The 21,239-nt window shown below is 49.3% G+C and overlaps 1 protein-coding gene across 1 annotated transcript in view; it reads right to left on the bottom strand.

The window, feature by feature from the left end:
- The window catches only part of Disc1 (DISC1 scaffold protein), a 185,293-nt gene that overhangs the window by 34,227 nt on the left and 129,827 nt on the right, over positions 1-21,239 (bottom strand). Inside the window, exon 13 of the mRNA XM_042054212.1 lies at positions 8,769-8,829. Coding sequence (XP_041910146.1) covers positions 8,769-8,829 — 61 coding nt within the window. The remainder of the gene's footprint in view (positions 1-8,768; positions 8,830-21,239) is intronic.

Raw genomic sequence — 21,239 nt, 5'->3', positions numbered from 1 at the left:
TGCTTACTGTCGAATTTATAGAACGATAAAGGGAATAACTCGGACTGATGGCTCTGTGTAGCTGCTTTGTCCAGGAAATAATGATATGATTTCTACTGGAGACTTAAAAATTTTAATCACATTTATTTATTTGTGTGTGTGTGTGCGCACGTGTGCTCGCATGTGTGTGTGCATGCACATACCCCCACACATACTTCTGTCTGCTACGATTTACATGCAGAGGTTAAGAAAACAACTTGAAGAAATCGGTTTTCTCCTACCAAGTGGGTCCCCAGGGTCAGACTCAGGTCATCGGGCTTAATGGCTTCTACTGGAGCAAGTGCAGCTCACGGGGCCACAGCTAAGCAATTGGAGGACCATCTTAGGGGGTGAAGCGCTTGTGACACAAGAATGAGGACTTGAAGTCAGATCCCCAGAACCCCCCAGAAAGGCAGGTACGCTGATACATGCCAATAACCTCATACACAAGCGCAGAGCTGAGTTTCACGGTGAATGAGGCTGGGGAGCTCTCCTTTAGAACATTAGAAAACCACATACAACTGTATGAGTTCCAGAAATGTCATCTTTGTGGTGGCAGCAGCACCAGCAGCACCAGCAGCACCAGCAACACCAGCAACACCAGCAGCACCAGCAGCAGCACCAGGAACACCACCACCAGCAGCAGCAGAAGCAGAAGCAACGGGACTAGTTTCCAACTGAGCTGGCCATGGTGAGGGATCTAGCGCCCCATCCTGGTGTGATGTCAAGCTGTAAGGATATGGAGCCAGGTATCTTTGACTCTGGGACTCATCCTTCGTCACGGATGCTCTATCAGCAGCTCCATGACACAGGCAGGCAGCAGGGGCAGGCAGGAGGAAGCGGGAGCAGACTGACTCACAGAACCCCACGCTTGTGTGATGCTGTGTCAACCCTGTGTTCACCATGGCAGTGGCACAGGCTCACAGGCGACATGCACAAGGGTCACTGACAGCCTTGGAAATGCCTGCCATCTAGAGCCATGGGTCTCAACCTCTGGGTTGTGACCCCTGTGGGGTCGGATAACCCTCTCACAGGGGTCACATATCGGATATCTACATTATGATTTAAAAAGTAGCAAAATTATAGTTATGAAGTAGCAGTGAAAATAATTTTTTGTTTGGGGAGGTCACCACTACATGAAGAACTATGTTAAAGAGTTGCAGCGTTAGGAAGGTTGAGAACACAGCTCTAGAGTGAGTGTCTGAGAGCCTCCCCCAGCAGCGGGGATCTTAGAACCCATGTCAGAATCACAGGTTCACATCACATTATCAAATCAAACTATCATGTGATCTCAGTGCTTCCTTGAGTCATTAAAAAGTCTTCTCAGGGCTGGAGAGATGGCTCAGAGGTTAAGAGCACTGGCTGCTCTTCCGGAGGACCCAGGTTCAATTTCCAGCACCCATATGGCTGCTCATAATTGTCTGTAACCCCAGCTCCAAGTGATTCGACACCCTCACACAGATAAATGTGCAGGCAAAACACCTGTGCACATAAAATAAAAAATAAATAAGTCATTAAAAATAAGAACATTCTTTTAAAGTCTCCTTTAATTAAAGACAGGAGTCTCCGTCATTAATATATTGACTCGGGTTTAACATCTCTTTAAGATTTCTCTGTTCCTGGCTAAACACATCAAAAAGACACAAGCTGGACTTTTGCCTTGAGCATGTTAAACTCATCTGCGATTGGATACTCCCTGTTAATTAATAATGGTCTTTCTTTGTTGCATGTCTTTTCTTGAGACAGGGTCTCACTGTAGCCCAGGCTAGCCTCAAACTCACCACGCGCACTGTGTAACTGAGGCTGAGTTTGAACCCCTAATCCTCCGGTCTTCACCCTCCAAGTGCGTGGACTATAGGATGCACCACTGCACCGCTGTGTGACAGCTTCCCTGGAATGTGAGGGACGAAATGGGCAATGGTGTTTGGAAGCATCCTCTGCTCTGATCCGGCTCAGCCTTCTTGAATCAGAGCGTCTATGCTGAACTGCACAGACCCTAGTGAGACCAGCCCATTTCCAGGCTCTCCCTAAAGTGGCCCCCTTCTTAGGAACGTCTAAGGGCCTCTGCCTGAAAGCAGCCATGTTCCTGTACCACCAACGCATGCTCCTGTAAGCAAGCCCAATAAACTCACTGCTCCACCAGGCTGGACTTGGGTAGAATTATTTCCTTATTCTGTAACTGGGACCCTATCTGGGGTGAATAGACATTTTCTCACCTGCCCCCAGGAAAAGCCATGCAACACCATAAAAACTGCCTCTTGTCTACCTATCTGTCACCGATATCAAGGACAAAGAAAACGATGACAGTACTCAACCCCCCTCACACGGATTCTCTCAGTGCTGACACCATGTCACCCAGGGGTCCTCCTGGCACGATGCCCAGGGTTACTTCAGGTCTCTCTTTATCTACCCTCTTCTCTACGTACATTTCCACTGTCTCAGGGAACTATCAAAGGAGAGGTAGAAGAGGGAGCTGCCAAAACCCCAGATGCTCTTGGAGGTCCACAGAGGGTCACTGTGCAGAGACACCGAGCCCAGGAGACACAAACAGCTGATTCTTGCCCTGGGCTATGCCAGGTCAGGGCTCTGCATCTCACAGACTCCACGGCCAGGTGAGGCTGGGAAGGCAGCAGGTCTCTAGGACCTCAGCCAGCCGATGCTACATGTGGGGAACCACTGCAGGCTCTCGGTCTCCCTCGGAGCCTTTTCCTTCCACCCTCTGCAGGAGCTGTTGGCAGCGTCTGGCCAAAGGGCGGGCAGCAGAAAGAGCAGACAGCTTAGATACTTGAGGTGGAGAACTTGCCTCGACCTTGAGACTCACCAGGAAGATGGCGGCGTCTCTCTTGCTTTTTAGAAAATAAGGATTGATTTTCACGTGGAATTGTATGAATGTCCTTGTGTGTGCATGTGTGTACCCGGAGAGGCCAAAGGACAGCCACCTTATTTTCTAAGTCAGGGTCTCTCACTGACTTGGAACTTGAAACGTAGTAGAGACCAGTGAGCACTATAAACCCTCACGCCTCTACCTCCCGAGTGCTGGGGTTAAAGTATGTGCTGTCGCATCTGGCTTCTTAAAAAGTGGGCTCTGGGCACTGAATTCAGGTCAGCGTGCTTATACATCAGCACTTTCCTGACTGAGCCGCAGTGCCATCTCTCAAGGTAGATTTTTTTTCATTCCGTCATTTTAGTGGTGTTACACTGCTACCGATGAATAGCAGCTCTCGTTTATTCAGTCATCATTGTGTATGAGACACACTCTTCCTCTTCTTCAGTAATTGTCTCATTTTTACGATAGGAAAAGGCGGCTTGAAGAGATGTATTGTCTAGTGTAAGCCACTGCTCAGAAGTGAGCGCATTCAAATCTAGACAGTCTTGTTCCTGAACCCATACACCCCCTACCCTGCTCTCCACAGCAACCAGGACAGGTGGTCCCTGCCTGGACGACACCTCCAGCCTGACCCCAGATTTGAGGGCGCACACTGAAGCCATCTGTTTCAAGGGGAAGCGGACACAGTCTGGTGCAATCTGAGGCTAAGGGAGAGGCGGACAGGTGACAGGACGGACAGAGGAAGCAGAAGTCAGCCAGGGCCACGTGACAGAGGGTCAGCCGTACCCTGCAGGAAAGATGAACTTTGGCCAAGTTAGAAACCAAAAGAGCGCCGCCTCCTCCAGCCTGTACCCTAGACCCCGCTCTGGTCTGACAGAGTCGGCTGAGCAAAGAGTTCCCGCTAGGGGTGGAGGAAGACCCAGAGCAGGAAATAAATGAGGCTCTCTCTGTCTGAGGCTGTCAGGCATCCCCACACTTGCATTCCTCTCCTCTGTCCGGGTGACAGGCTCCTGGGGCAGCCAGCTCTGTATTTCCCCGCTGCTGTGTTTACGTTCATTTCCACCCATAGTACTAGGAAGGAAGGCAATGTGGGTTCAAAGGGATGCTTCCAGGTGCCGAGGAACTTGCATGGCTTGGAATAGAGAACCCATCTGAGGGACCTCAGAAGATTTCACACCGCTATGCCAAACTCCTGTTAGGTGGCAGGTAGTGGGATCTGCCAGAAGGGCTGTAAACCTGCTGGGCGGGTGCTGCGTGCTGGGATGGATATAAGCTGGTTCCTGCATTCTCACCAGGAGGCACCCGGAAATGACCACCCCGAGTTCAAAATCCCACTGTCCTCTTTTTCTTTTCCAAGACCAGCTCATTGTTCTTCCTTCCTTGATGAGAAGACAAACAGACCAGAAATGGGAAGTTCCCTTGCCTAGAAAGTAGCAACATTCTCTCCCGCAGGCCTCTCTCTTTTCAGCATAAATCCACTGAATCAAGTCGTTTGAACATGCCCTCCAGGATGTGCATCATACGCGGTGTGCATGTACTGCTGGATATATGCGATATTAATAGTTTTAAAATCTCAATTAGTAAAATGGGAGCACGAGACAGAAATTCTAGAACCTTCCAGAACTTTCTCCCTGCTTCTCTGGAAACAACTGCTGTTGTACGGCCTGAGAGCAGGCAACTGGCTTATGTCAGTGAGTGACAGATTCTGGGAGCCTTGTGGGGTACAACTCGGCCTTTCTCTGAGTACCACTGTGGGCTACAGGCCCACAGCTCCCATTCGGCTAACTGCCAGCACTGGGGGCTCTCAGCTTGAAGGCAGACTGTTGGTGTGAGCAGACTGAGAACACGTCCAGGAGCCCTGGTAGATACTCCATGGCTTTCTCAAGCCCTAATCACTGCTACTGAACCCTCCTGGGATTTGTTAGCTGAGTAACCTTCCCGGCTACCATTGCCTGTGAGGGCACTCATGTAGAAGTTTCCAGATAAATAAGTGGGTAAACATTAGGCTTTTCTAGAGCCTGTCCTGGAGCTAGCTCTTGTAGACCAGGCTGGCCTCGAACTCAGAGATCCGCCTGCCTCTGCCTCCCGAGTGCTGGGATTAAAGGCGTGCGCCACCACCGCCCAGCAACATTAGGCTTTTAAGAAAGAATCACATCTGCTCTAGAGAAAAGTCATAGAGCTCTTTATTTCAAAATAAATTTCAGATAAGACACCTGGGTTCTTGAGTGCTCCTACCACAAGCCAGAGGCATGCCCAGGGGCTTCTGAGCACCTCACATCCAGAGAAGACGCCAGGGTCTTTGCCGCTTTGACTCTGAAAGTCTGAGTCACCCTCAAGTAAACACTGGAGAGATGAAGTAGCGTGCAAGGGCAGAAAAATAAACCAGCAGCCTCTAAAGTGCCCTGATGGTTTGCAGCAAAGGCTTTAGATCCAGCTCCAGGCAAACAAAGCAGAGAGAGTGGAGACCGGTTGAAACGGTAAAGAATGTTCCCCAACCATGCATACAATGGATGCCACGCACATGCAGAGAGAAAGCCAGCGTGCACATCCTGGGGCAGGGGCAGGTGAGAACTGGCCCTGACAACCAGAGGTACCAGTCTTTCATTGGACAATAAGGATTTCTCCTCCGCAGTGGTCACAACATAAGATGTGAGATTGTTATAACAAATGTTCTTCATCTACAAAGGAAAAGAGAGGGGCAGAGGGGGGAAGGGAGAAGAGAGAAAGAGGAGAGGTGGAGAAAGGGAAAGAAAGAGAGAAACTGTGTCGATCCTGGGGTAATACCCATCTTGTTTTGAGAGTGGGGGAAGGAGGAGAGGGAGAGAGAGAGAAGGGGGAGATAGATGATTGATAGATAGATAGATAGATAGATAGATGATAGATAGATAGATAGATAGATAATAGATAGATAGATAGATAGATAGGTGGGGGGCACCTCTCATTGGCCTGGAACTCACCAATTACTCCAATATGGCTGGCCAGTGACTCCTAGGGACCCACTCACCTGTCCCCATCTCCCGAGTGCTGAAATTACAAGCACACATGGCCATAGCTAGTCCCTTTAGTCAACCTGGAGTCTAGGGATCAAGCACAAGTCCTCACAGTTTCAAAGCAAGCACTTCACCAACTGAGCTATCTCTCTAGCCACAAAGGAAAAACCTCTGAACCAAGAAAAGTTGTGGTGAGCACGTTTAATCTCAGCCCTCGGAGGCTGAAGTGAGAGGACCTTGATTTGAAGGCAAGCCTAGGCTACAGAAAGAGACCGCCTCAGAAAACCACAGGCGAAAGCAAGGATTCTTTAAATATTACCGTTGACTTTGTGGAAAAGCTAACAGAGAATATGTGATAATTGAGAAGATGGGAATTAAAGCAGAGCTCAGCCCTGAGGGGAAAAGAGCTAAACCAACACATCCCACAGTGCTGTCATCTCTGAAACAGCCCAAAGGGGAACAGGAAGTGGGTAAGGCTCCTTGGAGTGGCTTTGTTTTGCTTTTTAATATTCTGCCGTGAATCAGACTGGATGCCGAGGCAAACGGGTTCGGACATGGGATGCTCTGAATTTTAACCTTAACAGCCAAGAATAAAGCTTCAGGGGCTGGGGAGATGGCTCAGTGGTTAGAGTACTAGATGTTCTCCCAGAGAAGCCAGGTTTAGTTCCCAGCACCCACAGGGCAGCTCACAACCATCTGTAACTCCACTCCCAGGGAATACAGAGTTGTTTTCTGGCCTCTGTGGACATCAGACACGTGTGATGCACAGACACGTGTGCGAACAAAACACCTGTACACAGAAAATAAAAATAAACAGAGTTTCAAGAGGTAACTGCTACTGATCCACTGCTTTCTTTTTTTCTTCGAGAGAGGGTTTCTCTGTAGTTTTGGAGCCTATCCTGGAACTAGTTCTTGTAGACCAGGCTGGCCTCGAACTCACAGAGATCTGCCTGCCTCTGTTTCCTGAGTGCTGGGATTAAAGACGTGCGCCACCATTGCCTGGCTTGATCCATTGATTCTTAAACTACGTAACTGTAGGTTTAGCACATGGCAAGCAGCATGCTGGCCTTTAATGAGACTGAGGGTCCTTCTCAGGAGGTTGGCCTGCCAAAGTTGGACAGAATTCCCAGAGCAAACAATGGTTATGGCTCTGGATATTAAAAAGATGGCAGGAGGATGCCACAGAAAAGTGCTTCTGTGCTGCGTCCTGGATGAGCAAGAACCAGATCACATAGGGAATGGGCTTGTCGGGCCACCCTGGAGGCAGAAAGCCGCTGCCAGAGCAGAGGGGGTCATATGTCATCCAGTGAGAAAAATGGTTTCACTGGCAAGGTGGATGTAAATCTCTTGGACACTTCAGAGGCTGACTTGACAGCATGTGGGGGAGAGAGAAGCCAGTTTGAAGCCTGAACCCGCACTAGGAAGCAGGTCGGGTGGCCACACGTAGAAGCCCTGAGTGCAACTGTGCACAGTTCAGCGCAGTACAAGGAGCCAGCCTGGATGCCTCCCGCTGAGTTATATCCACCTATCCACAAAGACAGAGACCTTCTTCCCATCTGTAGCAAAAGACACTGCGAATGGGCTGGTGAGGTGGCTCAGCACGGGCAACGAGCCCAGGGACCCGAGTTCCTTTGTTACCTAGAAGCCACCGAGTATAAGAAAAGAATTGACTCCTGCAAGTTACCATGCGTGCCCCAGTACATGCATGCCAACCCTATACAGGAGGAGTGAATACACAGAGGAAAGATAGCTAATCCTTCCTGAGGGTGGGTAGGTCGTAGGTGCAGAGCGTAGCTGGGGAGGTGTCTGTCTGTCTGTCAGTACTCATGTTCTAGGGCAACAGGGTGCTGTCCAAGAGTCTAAGATGACTGCAAGTCACATGCTCATGTGGCTTGCATGCCTGAAAAAGAGGGTAGCAGGAATAAGATGGAGAGACGTGTGTCAGAAAGCCCCTCCCAGCACATGACAGGGCAGGAAAGCCAGCCTCCGATCCAAGCCCGAGCTACCTGTGTACGCTCCTGACAGCTCCTGACAGCTCCTGACAGCTGCCTTCCATTGACCGGCTCTGCCACCGCTTTCTCCAGGTCTCGGGGTGGCAAGGTCAGTTGGCAGGCGGAAGGACTTGGCTTGCAACCTGAGGCTAATCCCATGCCCTCGGGATGAATGCCTGGCCCTGCTCCCTGAAGGGAAAAGCCTCTGTACTGTCCCAGCAGACAAAGGTTTAAGGCAAATCTATTCCAGAGCCACTTAGCAATTTCCAAAATAGTAGCAAGATGTTTCCATAAAACCAAACTGGCTGCCAGGGAGGAAAAGCAGACTACATTGTCGAACTTGTTCCCTTAATTAGGACCAGATCCCGCTGGCTGGGGTTTATTTCCAGAAGTAGACATCCCCGAAAACCAGAAACAGCTTGACGTGCTGTGGTGTCAATAGTGCTTCTCCGATCTGAATTCCTAATTGGGTTTAAAAAAAAAAAAAAAAAAAAAAAAAAAAAAAGCAACCAGGAATTTTCACGCTGGGTTTGATTCGGGATTCAAAACAGAACCTACAATGTACATTCCTACATTGTTCTGGGCATAAACTGGTTCCTAGTCCTTAAGCCCCTTTCAGAGGCGGACACAGAAAGGAAAAGCAAACCGCAGCATGAATCCTCAACTCAGTATCCCAAAGAGGCTTTTCTCATTCGAAGATGTGAAAATGGCCCTGTGTTCTCGCCAAGATGCATTTAAACACTCTTTGCTTTGCCAAGGGAGAGCCTGGGCTAGGAGACGTTGGCACAGCACCTGCTCCTTCCCCTGGGGATGCAGAGGGCGTTTTCCTGCTTTTCTTTGTTAACTTGCTGTAGAGATTGACCGGCCCCGTTCTTTGCCTTACTGTACCCCGATAAAGCAAGCAGATGCCCCCGGAGTCTGCAGGGCAGAACAGCTCCTCACCTGCGCAGCCGACCCTCCAGCACTTCCATGCGCTTCACAGCGGCTGCCTTCACACTTGCTTCTGCAAGACAAAACCCGACGTGAGAGTGAGTACAGCTGCAGCCCAAACAGAGGGGAAGCCACGACTGCTCATTTAAAAGCTGAAAACAAAGGATTGTGGTCAAGGCTCTAATAAGAACAGCATGCTGCATTGGAAAGCCCTCAGGTTCATCCACGTGGCTGCCTGGAACCACGCACTGCGAGTGTGCAGGGGCTCCGATTGTCTCTGCAGCTAGACTCAGGCCCTGTCATTGGGCCACCCCGATATTCTTACAGATAGCTCACTGTCAGCCTGTCGATGTGTGTGATAACACCTTCCTTCCAAAACAGACAGTTCTAAAACTGCTATGAACTCATGTTTATAAATAATCTGGGCTGTCAAACTAATCTTTTGTTAAATAAATTAGATGCTACACGCTAGATTCCCCATTGTGGTCTAGATGTGAAATGTCCTCCAAAGGACACTGTGTCCGAAGGCTTGGTCTCCAGCTATCTGAAGTGGGTCACCAGGGCCAGCTCTGAAGGTAGGATCTGCTTCTGGTTCCACTCTGAGCCGTCTTCTTCCTGATCCACCAAGGTGTGAGGATCCGCTCTCTGCCACCTTGTGCTCACACTGCTACTGAGTGTGCTTAAACAGAAAGACGTCACCAAGGATGGGCCTTGAGTTACTATCTGCTTTTTTCTTCAATCTAACAAAGAAGACTGTGGACATAGTCCCCCTTCCTTGTCTACCCCACCATGATGGAATTTTCTCTCTGAAATCATGAGCCAAAAAAAAAAAAAAAAGCTTGCCTGAGAGGTGGCTCTGGGTGAAGCAAGAATGAGTGTGACCAAAATACATTGTAAGACATTCCTGAAAGGATTAATAAGACAATTATATAAAACCACGTAAAACTCTCTCCTCCCTGAAGTTACTTCTGCCAGCAGAAAAGTAATTCCTCGACTCCACTAGGCTTCTATAGCTGGTAGCCAGAAGACTCCCCTTGAACATTCAACTTCTCGTGCTTCCCAGCTTGCCTGGAGGCTGACATCTGGACGGAACGCCGTTTTGTATAAGAGTTTGTGAGCCCTGAGCACCCAGCACCCCACCGAACCAGGTTGCCCCTGAGTGCCACACAGTACATGCACTGAGTCGATTCACAGCTTTTGAGACATGCCAGCCCATGGGCATGGAGTCTAGACTTTCAGCTTCCAAAGTAACCACAACCTCCAACACGCTGACCGAGAAGAGGACATCCCCCTTCTTACCCCCCTCCTCCTCCCTGAATCTCCATCCAGAGTCTACAGGAGAAGAGCCTCTGGGGAGCTGGTGATCCCCAGAACAAGGCGAGGTACTCAGGAGATGCCAAAGGAAACAATGGGACCTCAGGCTCTTACTAGGGGAGAGGCGTGAGACAGTGTTTTCTGCTTGCCAACTGAAGCCAATATTCAGATGGCACTACTATTAGAATGAATTTCAGATAATTAGTTTAATGAATCCAAATTAAGTGGAAACCGATTGATAATTGAATACGGTAAATTTGTGCATGCTACAAGCATTGGTCAGTGTTACAGGTGTTTAACCCATTTCATGCAAGGCATTGTACTTAGTATTATTTATGTGTGTGCATGTGTGCATATGTGCATGTGTATGTATGTGTATGACTTGTAAGCATGCATGTGTGTGCGCTGTGTATGTGTGTGCCTGTGCACATGTTTCTGTGTCTGTGTGTGCACATGCATGTGTGTGCCTCTGTGTGTATGGACTTGTATGCATGCATGTGTGTGCCTCTGTGTGTATGGACTTGTATGCATGCATGTGTGTGTGCTGTGTATGTGTGTGTGCTTGTGCACATGTGTCTGTGTCTGTGTGTGCACATGCATGTGTGTGCCTATGTTTGTGTATGTGCATGCGTGTGCACATGCATGTAGAGGCCAGAGGTAGACATCAGGTAAGTCCCTCAGTCTCTCTGCATCTCACTCTATGAGACACGGTCTTTCACCGAGCCGGGGCTCACCGGCCTGGCTGGCCAGGCGTGGGCAAGCCTCAGGGATCACACCTTCTCTGCTGGGCTGACAAGAATGCACCACCACACCAGGCTTTTGAATGGGTGCTGGGAATTGAACTCTGGCCTTCATGTTTTCCCAGCAGGCACATTACCAACTGAGCCATCTCCACAGCTCCCTATACTTGGTGCTATTTAACTATAAAAAGAACCTAGCACCAAGGGACCCAGAGGGGCCAATATGAAAAATGACGTTTGTGTAGCCAACAAGCCAACAATGAAAGAATAGTTTATCTTTTTAAACTAATTTTTAAAATTTATTTTACATACCAACCACAGTTTACTTCATACACACACACACACACACACACACACACACACACACACACAGAGGATCTCCCTATGTAGAAGCCTGGCCATCCTGAAACTTGCTCTATAGACGATACTGGCCTCGAAATCACAGAGATCCTACTGCCTCTGCCTCTTCAGTGCTAGGATTAAGGACATGTGTTACAATGCCCAGCTATTATAATATTTTCAAAATTGTATTTGTTTTAATGTAGTGTGTATGTTTGCCTGCATATACATATGTATACCACGTGCGTGCTAGCACATTTTTAAAAGCTGAAAAATCATTCATTTGGATGTAAACACATGCACATACACATACACACAATAACTGAAGTGACATTTGGCCTTTTTTTTTTTTTTTTTTTTTTTTTTTTTTGGTTTTTCGAGACAGGGTTTCCCTGTAGTTTCTAGAGCCTGTCCTGGAACTACCTCTTGTAGACCAGGCTGTCCTCGAACTCAGAGATCCGCCTGCCTCTGCCTCCCGAGTGCTGGGATTAAAGGCGTGCGCCACCACCGCCCGGCCCATTTGGCCTATTTTTGCAAAGGAAGTTAACAGATTTCAATAATCGACACTCAGACCAAAATTTACCTTCCATTTAGTAAAAATTTTCAGAAGGAAGATGAGAAAACAAAGGGAAAACTGGAATCCTGATAAATTTCAAATATCCAAGGCTCTAGCTGCCCTCCAGATTTGTTTGGAAAATTAAGCCATGTACAAAATTGAAGTGTGAACCCACCAGTTCAAAAGCCCCAGGGACACCAGAAATTGAGGGAGACAATCTTGCAGTTGTTCTGTCTTGGCAGATGGAATGGAGCACGACTGTGCTGGGCCTTGAGAGCTGGGCAACCCTTCCCACAAAGCTGATGTGCTTGCAGCTCATTTTACACTCGACGGGAGGTCAGTTCACACTCGACGGTAGGTCAGCACTGCCCTGAGCCGTCTCCCAATCCTCAAGTTTTTAATGTCCATATTCATCTTGGCTCACCCTTCCAGGATAACCATGTCATGTGTGTGGTGGCACAGGTGTTCCACTGCCTCTTCACGCCTGTTTAGCTCAGACTCAATGTTGCCATGGTATATGTCCCAGCTGGACACGGCTCTTGAGAGAAAACCCTAAAGCTGTAAGTATATTGCCCTTCCAAGGTTGCTAAATATTCCTTATAGAATTTTAAGCCAGAAGCAAATGAATATATCACCAAACAGTCAGTGAACATTGCAAGGGCTTGTTCAGTTCAAGGCTGCTAATTATCCTTTCTTTTCCTCTAATGGGAAGATTTGCGGAGAGAAAGGAAAACTAATGGATGCAGGTCCCGGAGAATGAAGATGTATTAACAGAAAGGGCTTCTCTCTGCGGTTCCAGAAAACACAGCTGCCGTACAAGATTCTGTGTCGGGACCACGGGCACTGCATCACCCTGGGCTCAAGAAAGTTGGGCTGCTCAGAACTGGACCAAGTGCAGAGACTGAGTGCTCAGGTGTAGATGGGTCATTACCTCCAGACTCCCACCATGACGGCCTCAGGGAGCTCCACAGGAGAGAGGGTAGGAAGAATGTAAGATGGGGAGGGGAGCCATGAGATGCTGACTTCTGGATGTGGTGTGGCTCAGGCATACATTCACTTGTAACTGCTATTGTTACCTGCCCAAGGCACACACAAGATCAAACCAGACAAAACTCCAGTATGAACACCCATATTGGAGGAGCTACTGGCAAGTTGAAGGCTGTTGGAAGAGGAGAGAAAGGAGAGCCACTCCCCTATCCAATGTGCACCTGGATGGTGCTAAGTGGGAGAGAGGATGGGGCACCAAAGGGAGCTGAAGGGATGTAAGGGTGAATGGCTATGATCCATATACATTTGTATACATTTATGGAATGTTCACAAAATAAAGAAAAACATTGTTACAAAAGAAAAGAAAGCAAAGCAAGCTGATGTCAGGAACTGTCACATGGTGACCAGGAAGGCAGAAGGAGCCTCAGAGAGTCGCTCCAGGTAGGAGTTCTGAGTTCCTCAGGGAGGGAGGTGAGGCCTCAGGCTTAGCTAGGAGGGGATGGTTAAGAGAAATTTGGAGGGAGTGAGCTGAATGAGAGGTCTTGAAGGGGTTTCCTGGTGCACGAGTAGGCGTGGCTGATTTAGAACAGCCATGGCATGTACAGTAAGATTTGCATCCTTGGATGTGGGCATTGTCCATTCAATTCACCTTCCCGGCGACTTCCGAGTCATTTTCCCTGAGCTCACCTTGTGATTATTTGGTGGAGCACATGATCTCACACGCAAGGGTGATGGGGTCATCAGAGGGCACAGTCTGTCTAGCAGGACCATTGCTGCTGTCACAGTCCTACATGGAAGTAGATGTGAGGCCAGCTCCATTGTTCAGGTCTCTCCAGGCCAGGTGAGTGAGAGGCTGCACACGACCTCACACCATCAGTGGTGTGAAGACCGGCTGTGTGTGTGAAAACATTCTCAGAGCAGAGTGGGGCAAGGCTACCCTGGCACCTTCCTTTTCCAGGAAGGAAGGACAGCCAACATTCACAGCCCAGCTTCCAGTCTCCTCTGTGGGATGGCAGAAGGCTGAGTTCTGATGCACCACACTGCCCCTGAGCCCACCGTACGCCTCGAGACGGTGCTGACTGTCTGGTACTCATAACCAGGAAGTGGCTTAGATGGAAGGAAGGGAGCTTCTGGAGGTCAGGGAGCTACCGTGAGCTTTGGCTGTACAGGGGATAAAGCCCGAGTCCCACCTGCCATGCTTGTCACCAGCTAACTGGATATCACATGATGCAGTGAGTCCCACCTTCCCAGATCCACCCAGCTTCCTCCCTGCCGTCTCCTGGTGCCCTCCAGCGCACAGCCCGATGTCGGCAGGAGTCAATGAGAAAGCCAAAGCCAAACGCTGGCAGGGTGCAGAACAGGTCAGAAAATGTTAACGCTCTCAGCAATAAGCAGCCTCACTTCCAGCCCCATGCACATCCTAACCAAATGTCTTCTAGGTGGAAAGACCAGCTGCCTGTCCTCCATCCCTGCTGGCAGCAGCAGGTTCCTGGGTTTGCTTTCCTGCCTCCTTGTGCATTTAAATGGAGAAGTTGTGACCGGGAGATTAATCTACAGTATTTCAAAAGTTGCTTAGAATGCTGATTTATATATCTTGCCTAGCAGCAAGAGAATACACATACTCACTCTTTGATTCCCTTCTTCTGTCGATCACAAGCCCAGGCATGAATGTGTGCACACAAGACATGTGCAGATGTGACCACATGCATGCATGACCATGAGCTTACACATAAAAGTGCATGCTTCATGTATACATATTTGCTTATCCACTTGGGAGCATGCAAACATGTTCATATTCACATACGCATCCAGATATATACTGGCATGTGTACACAAATGCCCGTGTGCACTGTGTGAGTGTGCAGGGATGTGCACACACACATATGATTCTCTTCATTCCCTTTTAACAGACAGATCAAGGAATGCAATCTGCACCTTTCTTTTGAAATGGAAAACTATCTTAAAGTATTTGCTGTGGAAAACCAAATCCGTGTTTGATCCTCTTAGGCTGAGGAAAGCAAGCCCACCCTGGGCGCCGGCGGGACGCTTCCTATGCATCATTATTTTGCTGAATTCTCACAGTGCTGCTCTGAATCCCTTTGAGGATAGGGATTTAAGGCCCAGGGGTGCTGTTTCAGGAGAAAATGAAAAAAAATTCTACCCCAGCTTAGTGATATCCCAAAGCCGAGGCTTTACCCTGTGCATAGGGCTGCTGCCCAGCTGCTAAGACGCACACAGTGGATTTCACTGAAAGAATCCTAACTCACAGAGGGAAACCCTGCTGTGCTACTGGCAGGAGTGCCATACAGACACTGTGCTCAGTGCTCTGCCCCCCCCCCCGCCACAGGGTGGGGTGCGGTGGGGTCCTGCAATACTGGTAAGAAAACAGGACAGTATGTCTAATGTGCTCACTGCACAAGCATGAGACCTGAGCGTCATCTCCAGCATCCATATTAACACGCTATAAATGGCGGTGCACACTGTAACTCCAGCACTGGGGTTACAGAGACAGGTGAATCCTGGTGCCTGCTGGTCAGCCAGCCTAGCTTAATCCATCAGCTCCAGGCCAAGGGGAGAGCTGAAGTGGGTAACTCCTGAGGAGGGATACGTGAGGTTATCGTCTGGCCTCTACGTGTGCACACGCAACCACAGGCACACACACACACACGTGCACGCACACACACAGCTGTGTGGACAAAGTTCAGCAACATGGGAAGCCAGGTTCCATGTGCTCCTATACCAGCTGTGGGAGGCACCTCCCAACAGTTTCTACAGATAAATAGCCCAGCCCTGAGGCTTCTTACACCAGCAGGCCTTAGCAAGAGGGAGTTTCTGGACATTGCTAGCTGTTCTACTGCCAACAGCCCTGTTACAGCTGTGCCTACTGCCTACCACACACAACCTCCATAGAACATGCTACAGCTGTGCCTACCACACACAATCTCCATAGAACATGCCACAGCTGTGCCTACTGCCTACCACACACAATCTCCATAGAACATGCCACAGCTGTGCCTACTGCCTACCACACACAATCTCCATAGAACATGCCACAGCTGTGCCTACTACACACAGTCTCCATAGATGGCAGCCATTATCAGCTCAAAGGCAGCATGAGAATGAAGCTGACTCTCTCAGAGGGGAGCAGGGGAGGAGGGGATGGGTCTGGATAGCTCACAGGGCTGGGCCACCATCTTCTGTTGCCACCATTGTCACCTCTGGAGCTGATACAGAGCCGTGTGCCCTTAGGCTCCTGGTTTGGTTCCCACATCCCCACTATCCATGTACCCACTTCAAATGCCTCCTGATTCTATCCACCTACATCCTCGCTGGTCCCCAGAACTTGCCTTCTGTCCCTGTGGCTCCTATGGAGCTTTCAGGAACTCCAAACCATCCAGGTTACTCAGAGCAAGCAAGCCCTGTCTTCTCAGAATCATAAATTCTCTCTATTGGAGCCCCAGTCCTCAGTATAGTCCTGGGACCCAAGGAGGTGCAAGCATCCAGTTCTACATCCAATAATGTTGTGCTACGTGCTGCCCACATGCTAGCACACTGCTCCCGCTGGGATCAATCACTGTGACTGCACTGGTACTAAGCAACAGCCACAGCTAGGTACTGTGACCACATTGGTACTGAATGCTATGTTCTCACAGGAGAATCGTAAGAACGAGGATGTAGTTCTCAGAGCACTGACAACCAGCCAAGGCAACAGGTACCAGCAGACTCTGGCTATGGCAGAAAGCAAAGACTAGGAACTGGGACAATGACTCCAATGAGTAAAGTGTCTGCCATGCAAGCATGAGAACCTGAGTTCAAATCCCCAGCACCCATGTAAAAAGTCAGGCATAGAAACAGCACTGGGGAGGCAGCAGAGATAGGGTTTAGTGGCCATCCAACCTAGCCTAACTGGTGAGCTCCAGATTCAGTGAGAGACCCTTACTCCAAAAATAAAAGGAGGGAAAGTGAAGAGTGATCAAGGACGATATCTCATGTCACCCTCTGGCCAGCACACAGGTGCACATATACTCATAAAGGCCAGAGACATACATCACACGGGCGCACACACACACACACACAGAGGCACACACACAAGACTAAACTGATAAACATTCCACCTACACTTTCAAAAGATCCTATCCCGTGTGAGCCAAGTTCTGTGCAGCTCTCTGATGGCCCTGCCTGAACCTGTTTCCCACCTGTGGCAGAGCCTGAGGAGCAGATCAGCTCGAGGGCAGGATGGAAGCTAGCATGCACACGGCATTGCACCCAAGCAGCCCGTGGTCCCCGCTGCAAGAGTGGAGGGGAGCAGCCATATCGGGCAGCATCTCATTTTCAGTCTCTCGATTCAGAAATCACATTTGGGATTCTACTAAAATGGAAACTGAAGAACACACACCGTCCTCAGTATCCCACTAGCTTACATCTGGGTTCCCTCCTTCCGTCCCTTCCTCTCTCCCCCCTCCCACTGTTCTTCTCTCCCTTAGGAGCACGAGGTCCATGAGAATTTAAAAATAGCCTAACGGATTTCTAATAGAGTTCACTAAATGGGCCCATTTTCCACGCCTCTCATTCTACATTGCGCACCGGTTGTCTGGAAGCACAAAGCGTAAGTGAGAAGGATACGACATTTAAAATCTAATTTTCAAAAATTGGGTCCTAGGGCAGAACAGTGAAATGCATTTACACATAGAGTCGTGCCTGCAAATCGATACTGGCAGAACAAGTGCCTGCTAGCTAGTCTGACAGCCCAGCCTGAACTGACCAAGCCACGGAAACCAATTCACTCACTCGGCAGGTGCCTGCCGAGCCCCTGCTAGGGGCCATGTGGCTTGCCTGGTGCCCTCGTTGCCCATGTGCTGGAAGTTCATGGCCCTAAGAACCTTGGGAACTGATGAGGGAATCGCATGGTTAAGAGGTCTTTACCACACAGGGGAAATGGGGAGGGAGAGAGGCTGAGATGGAAAGGCCAGCGAGCACCCAGAAAAGCAGTTTTTATAAAGGTTTGGGACAGGTGAAGGGAGAAGTAGCATGGCCTGTAATGAGGAAGGAACAGCAAGCAGCCCAGAGGTCCCATGTAAGAGCTAAGGGGCAGGGGGTGAATGAGGGAATGTGAGCATCTAGGCTAACCTAGGAAAGTGAGGACAGAGGGACACAGTGAGAAATGTTAAGGTTAAGACAAGCAGAGGAAACACCTGTGCTCAGTCCCTTGTGGGAGCGTGACTTTGACATTCCAGAGTTTCCTGCAAGAGAATGGCCTGGATGCTCCTGACCCAGTGCAGTGCAAGGGGGATTGCGGCTGAGCAGGATTAGTACTACCGAGCATTAGAGGCATGGCTGCATGAGTCTGGGATTTGACAACATGGAAGGTACATGTCTGGTTTGATGTCATAAATGCAGTCATCTTGGTGGCTAACCTCTACATCTACTCCTGAGTGCCCTTGATCATTTTCCCCCACACAGTTTACCAGCCAATTATACACATGAAACCCTGGCAGAGACACTTGGAGTTTTGTGACCCACCCTAGGGGTAGGGGAGCACTGAGACAAGGCAGGTATATCCCACCCTGTGTGAAGCCACTTCTGTCCTCCTTCTGACCAAATTCCAGGCCTCAATGATCCTGCGCCATCCTCAGGATCCTGCATCTGCCAGTGGGTGTCTAATAAATACACCCCACAATCCCGGATCCATCTGCCTCTAGCTTCAATCCCACAGCACTAGAACCAGGCTGGACCAGAGCAGGTGGCTTTATATGCAAGGCTAGTTGAGAAATAGAACTGACAGGCTGTGGCGCGAGAGTGGACTGGTCCACACCCTCAACAATTACAACAATGGAAACTATTGAGAATCTCTGGTGCTTATCATCTTTGCTGCTAAGATGCAGCTGGCAAAACAGGTGTGAGCCACTATTCTAGGAGTGGGCACAGGTAACAAGTAAAATTAGCTAATGACTGCACCACACAGCAGATGCTAAGAGAATATGCCCTCAGGCACTGGGGGAAAGATGCCCTTTTAAATAAGGCAGTCAGGGACACACTTGAGATAGTGGGGGGTGAGATCACACAGACAGGAGAGGCCCCGGTTGGCCCTTCCCTTTGCCATGGCCCATTAGCAGAGGAAGAAGGCAGCCAGGGAGACCTGAAGAGAGAAGCCAGTGTGTGGACTTGAACGTATGCTTAGGTATCTGTATTGGCGACTCATTGAACTGACGAAATGTGTGAAAAACTCAGCATCTGAGAGGAAAGCTTTAATTTGGCTTCTAGCTTAAGATGGCCGTGCCTGTCACGGTGTGAAGGCATGGCAGAGTTCATGGAGCTGGGAGCGGGTGGCTGGGACTCCTCACAGCTCAGGGGAGCCGGAAGCAGAAAAACAAGGAACACCGGCAGGCACCTGATTTCCCCCACTTTTCCCTTTTATTCAGCCAGGACCCCAGCACACAGGATGGTGCTGTCCACATTCAGGACAAGACTTCTTCTCCCTTCTCCAAAGCCAGCACGGCTTACACTTCCAGCTTCACCAACTCTTCTGCCTCATCTCTCCGACTGGTGGAGAGTACAATATCCCCAAGCCTGAAAAGACCCAGGGGCTGCCAAGATGGTTGGGGAAGGGTCACCTGGGCTTTGCAATAAAAAGGGGACTTGGAAAAGGTGGCTTAGTAGGTAGTTGTTTGCGTGTCATAACATCCTCAGCATTCATTAAACATCAGGCATGGCCGTATGCACATCATATATTCCCATACATTAAACATCAGGCATGGCCGCGTGCACATATATCCCTATACATTAAACATCAGGCATGGCCGTGTGCACATATATTCCCATACATTAAACATCAGGCATGGCCGTGTGCACATATATCTCTATACATTAAACATCAGGCATGGCCGTGTGCACATCATATATTCCCATACATTAAACATCAGGCATGGCCATGTGCACATCATATATTCCCATACATTAAACATCAGGCATGGCCGTGTGCACATATATCCCCATACATTAAATGTCAGGCATGGCCGTGTGCACATCATATATCCCCATACATTAAATGTCAGGCATGGTCATATGCACATACATTCCCAGGGTGGGAGCCAGAGACAGGCAGATCCTAGGAGCTTGCTGGCTAGCAAGCCTAGGCAAAACAACAAATTTCTGCTCAGAGGGACCCTGTCTCACAAAATAAGGGGGAGAAGATTAGAGGACAATATGACATTATCCTCTGGCCTCTGCATATGTAATACTTGCATAGACAGACAGACAGACAGACAGATGACGGACACACAATCTGAAGGCTAGAGATGGCTTGGTAGGTAGAGAACTAGCTGTACGGACATGAGGGCCTGGCTCTGGATCCTCAGCACTCATAACATCTGGGCACAGCAGTGCACATCTGTGACCCCAGTGCTGGGGGGGAGGGGCAGAGACAGGTGGATCCCTGAAGCTTATTGGTCAGCCAATTAGTCAAATTGGTGAGATCCTATCTTAAAAAAGAAGGAAGGAAGGAAGGAAGGAAGGAAGGAAGGAAGGAAGGAAGGAAGGAAGGAAGGAAGGAAGGCAGGCAGGCAGGCAGGCAGGCAGGAAGGAAGGAAGGAAGGAAAAAGGCAAGCAGAGACTGAGGGCACATGACACCAATCTCTGGATGTCCACATACCACATACACACACACACACACACACACACACACACACACAGGCACACATATAAGTAAGCACCTGTAAGCAACATGTGTAAGATTATTGACGGGCCACAGCCACACTTATATGCAAGTGTGTGCATGCTCGGGGATTCCTAATAGGCAGCTGTGCCTCTGTCCTGGTGACTCCCCCACCCTATGGAAGCTGGGCTCGCCTTCCGTCACCAAGCCTTTCCTGCCTTCAAGGAGGTCCTAGCAGCCTCTCAGCACAGCCCTGACAGCCCCCAGCGCCCCAGCTCTCCAAGGGGACATTTCAACACTGCAGCTGCAGCAGAGATTCTTCTGTAGCTCAGCAGGCACCCCCTCCCTCCTGGATGAAACCAGGAGCAGGCAGCCAAGCCCTCCCTCAGTCCGCTGAGACGGACTTCCCCCGGTAATCCAAAGCACTCAACACCAGAAAACCCAGACTCCGGCCCCACAGTGCCTGGTATTTGTTTTAAGTATTTAAAACACATTAGGCTTGACACCAGAGTGGCTAATAAGTTAATGTCCCAGGTACTGAGGAGGATGTAAGTATGAAATTATCGGCTTAAAATGATCCCAGTGAAACCATTTCTTCTAACAAGATCATAAAATGCATTTTCTCAGTGAGCCATATATAACCGGCTTGATGATATAATAAAATGGGGAGACAGGCTTAATGGAAGATGGAGTTAGATTGTAGATTAAGGTGTGACTTGTGCCTGGCATTGCCATATCTGGGCAGTGTCTGTTGACTGATATCCTTTCCGGCAAAGGGCCCAGAGATAAGTGTGCCATTTCTGCTTATCACGGGGACACGAGATCAATGTAGGGCTAAGTGATAAAGCCTTTGACCAACAAGGAGAGAAACAGGGAGTAAAAAGTCATTTTGATTC

This window comes from Arvicola amphibius, chromosome 15 (genome assembly GCF_903992535.2).
Source record: "Arvicola amphibius chromosome 15, mArvAmp1.2, whole genome shotgun sequence".
In the NCBI taxonomy this organism is placed as follows: domain Eukaryota; kingdom Metazoa; phylum Chordata; class Mammalia; order Rodentia; family Cricetidae; genus Arvicola; species Arvicola amphibius.
The sequence above is the reverse complement of the archived record's forward strand: the minus strand, read 5'-3'. Positions and strand labels throughout refer to the sequence as shown.